Below are 3132 nucleotides of genomic sequence, written 5' to 3' on the forward strand. Positions count from 1 at the left end.
TTTTTTTTTAAACCTAGATTCTGAAATGTTTGCTGTGGTTTTTGAGATCTTCTTACGCTGGTTCTTTTATTTCTATCTGGTTATTGCTTAATTGGAGAAGGAGATTATTTTAAACCCTAGTGGGCCAACAAATGCCCAAGTGGGCTTAAAGAAACCAAATTGGGTATAGGCCCATATATCTATAACGTTTTTTTTTTTAAAAAAACAATAGTTTTTTATAAAAAAAAAAAAACAATATAAACGTATGTAGATATTTTGGTTAAATATCTATGAGTATTAAACAATTCATTAAAACTTTAACAACATAGATATTAACTTTTAACCAATATAGATATTTAACCAAGTCAATATAGAACTATAAATTAAATATATATATATATACATATTTATATAATATGTGTATTGAGTAGACATATTATTTTGAGATATATATCTAAATTTACACATTGTAAAATATATGTATGTATTTATTTTTAATATAAGCATATATTTATATTATATGTATATATTTTAAATATAATTTACAACATTTTTTCCGTTCGGTTTTCCATCGGCACGTCGGTTTTCCATAGAAAACGACATTTGAAAACGGCATTTCATTTGCCCTTTTCCACATTTTTTCCGTTCGATTTTTCATCGACATGACGAATTTCCGTAAATCAGGAGGCTCGAAACGGCAACGAAAACGGCATTTTTTTCCTTGGTCAGGACCTCCTTTTTGTACGGTCTTGTGATTCTTATCGGGTTGATGATCATGTCATTGCCTTTGGGTGGTCTTGTCACTTATCGTCCTTATTGAGACGGTCTTGTAACTCGTCGTCATTAGGATGGTCTTGTCATTCGCTGTCTTTGCGGCATTCATGTCACTCCTTATTTTTTATACGGTTCTGTCACTTACTGTCCTCAGATACGGTTCTGTCACTCGTCTCTTTTGGATTTGTTTTTTGGACATGTCTTTTCGAGATGTATTAATTCCTCTTGGTCTGAGTTGCCGAGTCTCTTTTCCCGTCTTTTTTTTATTAGGCCAAATTTGATGGGCCTCTTTTACCTATTTTTAATTTGTGACGTCACTTTTTAAGACAAAGGAAACGACCTTATAAATCCCTCCCTTCAATGTCTCTCTTTTCTTTCTCTAACCTACCTAACAATCCATCTTGTTGAACTGAATAATAGCGATCGATTTACGTTTTCCATTCGTCTCACTCTATACGCAATAATGAAAGATGGTGATTATATTACTAATTCATAAAAATAACATAGATCCATTATTTTATTTTTTTACTCAATAGGTCCCCGCACCACCAAACCACTATCTTGATATTTTCAAATAAAACAAAATAAAATAACGACCTCTGGCCACTGTAACGTGGAACAAAATATGACACGAATCTGATAAAATATTATCCTCTTTTGCATGAACTAATTCTCTTTTTCTTAGAATCTGCGAGTTTAATGATTATGGAGCCACAATATTATTAGTATTACCTCGAATAAACTTAAAATAGAAAAATAAAATTAATTCTTCGCTCAAATAACACCGTGAGGCCAACGGTTACAGAGTCGGTCAAGAAGAAGCGTTGAGAGCCCTCTGATCGATCCATTCCCTGATGTCCGACAAGACTCGATCGGCGTTCTCGTCAGGCTCGCCCTGAATCAGAGAATGATACATTCCGTCGTAGATCTTCAACGTCTTGTCCGAACTCGACGCCTTCTCATACAGAAGCTTCGAAGAAGACGGACAAGTAACGCCGTCGTCGGTGCCGTGAAGCGTCAGAAACGGCGTCGTAACGCGCTGGAAATTCTCCTGAATGTAATAGCAAACCCTAGAAAGCTCTCGCATCGTCCCAACCCTGGGCTTCCCGGTGTACCGCCGAGGGTTTCCGGCGATGATCTTCAATTTCTCCGGATCCTTGATCGCTTTCCCCACCATCTTGTTGTCCGGCATCGCCGCCCAGGTATCGGCGGCGCCGAAGAGGAGTCCGTACACGAATAGGTGGATCCGGCTGGGCTTCATGTCTTCCGGCATGACGAAGAGCGGCGCCGAGAAGATCAGTCCGGTCCAGATCTCCGGCGGAGACTGGAAGTACATGATCATGGTGGCGAGGCCTCCCATGGACTCGCCGAAGAGGAAGGCCGGTAGAGAGGCGTAATCGGCGCTCCGGCGAGTTTCGAGGAAGAAGGAGAGCGACGCGGCGGCGACGGCGTCCATGTCGCCGAGGTAGCCGCGGATTCCGTCGGAGCGGCCGTGGCCGAGGAGATCTGCGGCGAATACGGCGTAGCCCCAGCGGGCGATGGAGATGCAGATCTTCTGGAAGAGCCAGGCTGTGTCGGAGCCGTAGCCGTGGGTCGTGTACACCGTGCCTTTGACTCGTGGGCAATCCAACGGCTCGAATTTCTGGGTGAAGATCTTGTGGCCGCTGGGCGTTGTGTAGTGTGATTGGGTGTTTCGCACCCCTTGAGACTTGTAGTACTCCTCCGCTGGCATGTGGCCCCAAAAGTTCGGCGGCGGAGATTCCGACATTTTCGACGATTTGAGAGAGAGAGAGAGTTTTGTAGCTTCCAAGTTCTAAACGGCTCTAAAAAGTAAAAACTAAGAGAATGTTATGGCCAAGTTATAAATAATATATCATGATAAGATAATGGGTTGTGGGATCCACAGTATTTGTTTCTTGTTTTAAAGAAAAAGCAATATCATGGTTATAAGTTATAACTTATATATATGAATTATTATATTCATTTTTGCTCGGGTTTGGAATTATAATTTACGTCGTACAGTACAGAATAATACAGATCAACGTTGGATAAAATTCACTTCTCTGTAAGAAAAAATAACAATGACAATATTCAGGCAAAGTGCAACTGATTATTTCAATTCATGTTAGTTATAAGTTATAACTAATGGGTAGAAGATGATAAATCTCTACATACAGCGTAAAGATAAAGATATAATCACATTTTGTTTGTTTGTGAGGTTAGGTAAGGTGAGGTGAGTATGTGAGAGACGGGCCGAGAGTTGGTAGAAGAGGTGGGCGATATAATTTATGGCCCCACCACGATACGACGAGCTACAAGAAAAGGGGTTGGTTGGGTTTTTTTTCTTTTCCCTATTTGGTCTTCTTTTTTTTTTTTTTT

The 3132-nt window shown here is 40.2% G+C and overlaps 1 protein-coding gene across 1 annotated transcript; it reads right to left on the reverse strand.

Moving 5' to 3' along the window:
* Positions 1-1408: 1408 nt before the first annotated feature.
* On the reverse strand, positions 1409-2661 carry LYSOPL2 (lysophospholipase 2). Its single transcript, XM_089627022.1, has one exon. It carries the CDS (start codon positions 2519-2521, stop codon positions 1565-1567), a length of 957 nt encoding a protein of 318 aa, XP_089483148.1. The 5' UTR covers positions 2522-2661; the 3' UTR covers positions 1409-1564.
* Positions 2662-3132: the final 471 nt, after the last annotated feature.

Source organism: Urtica dioica, chromosome 9 (genome assembly GCF_054948205.1).
Source record: "Urtica dioica subsp. dioica isolate 48M chromosome 9, U.dioica_male_clone48M_v1_H2, whole genome shotgun sequence".
Classification (NCBI taxonomy): Eukaryota; Viridiplantae; Streptophyta; class Magnoliopsida; order Rosales; family Urticaceae; genus Urtica; species Urtica dioica.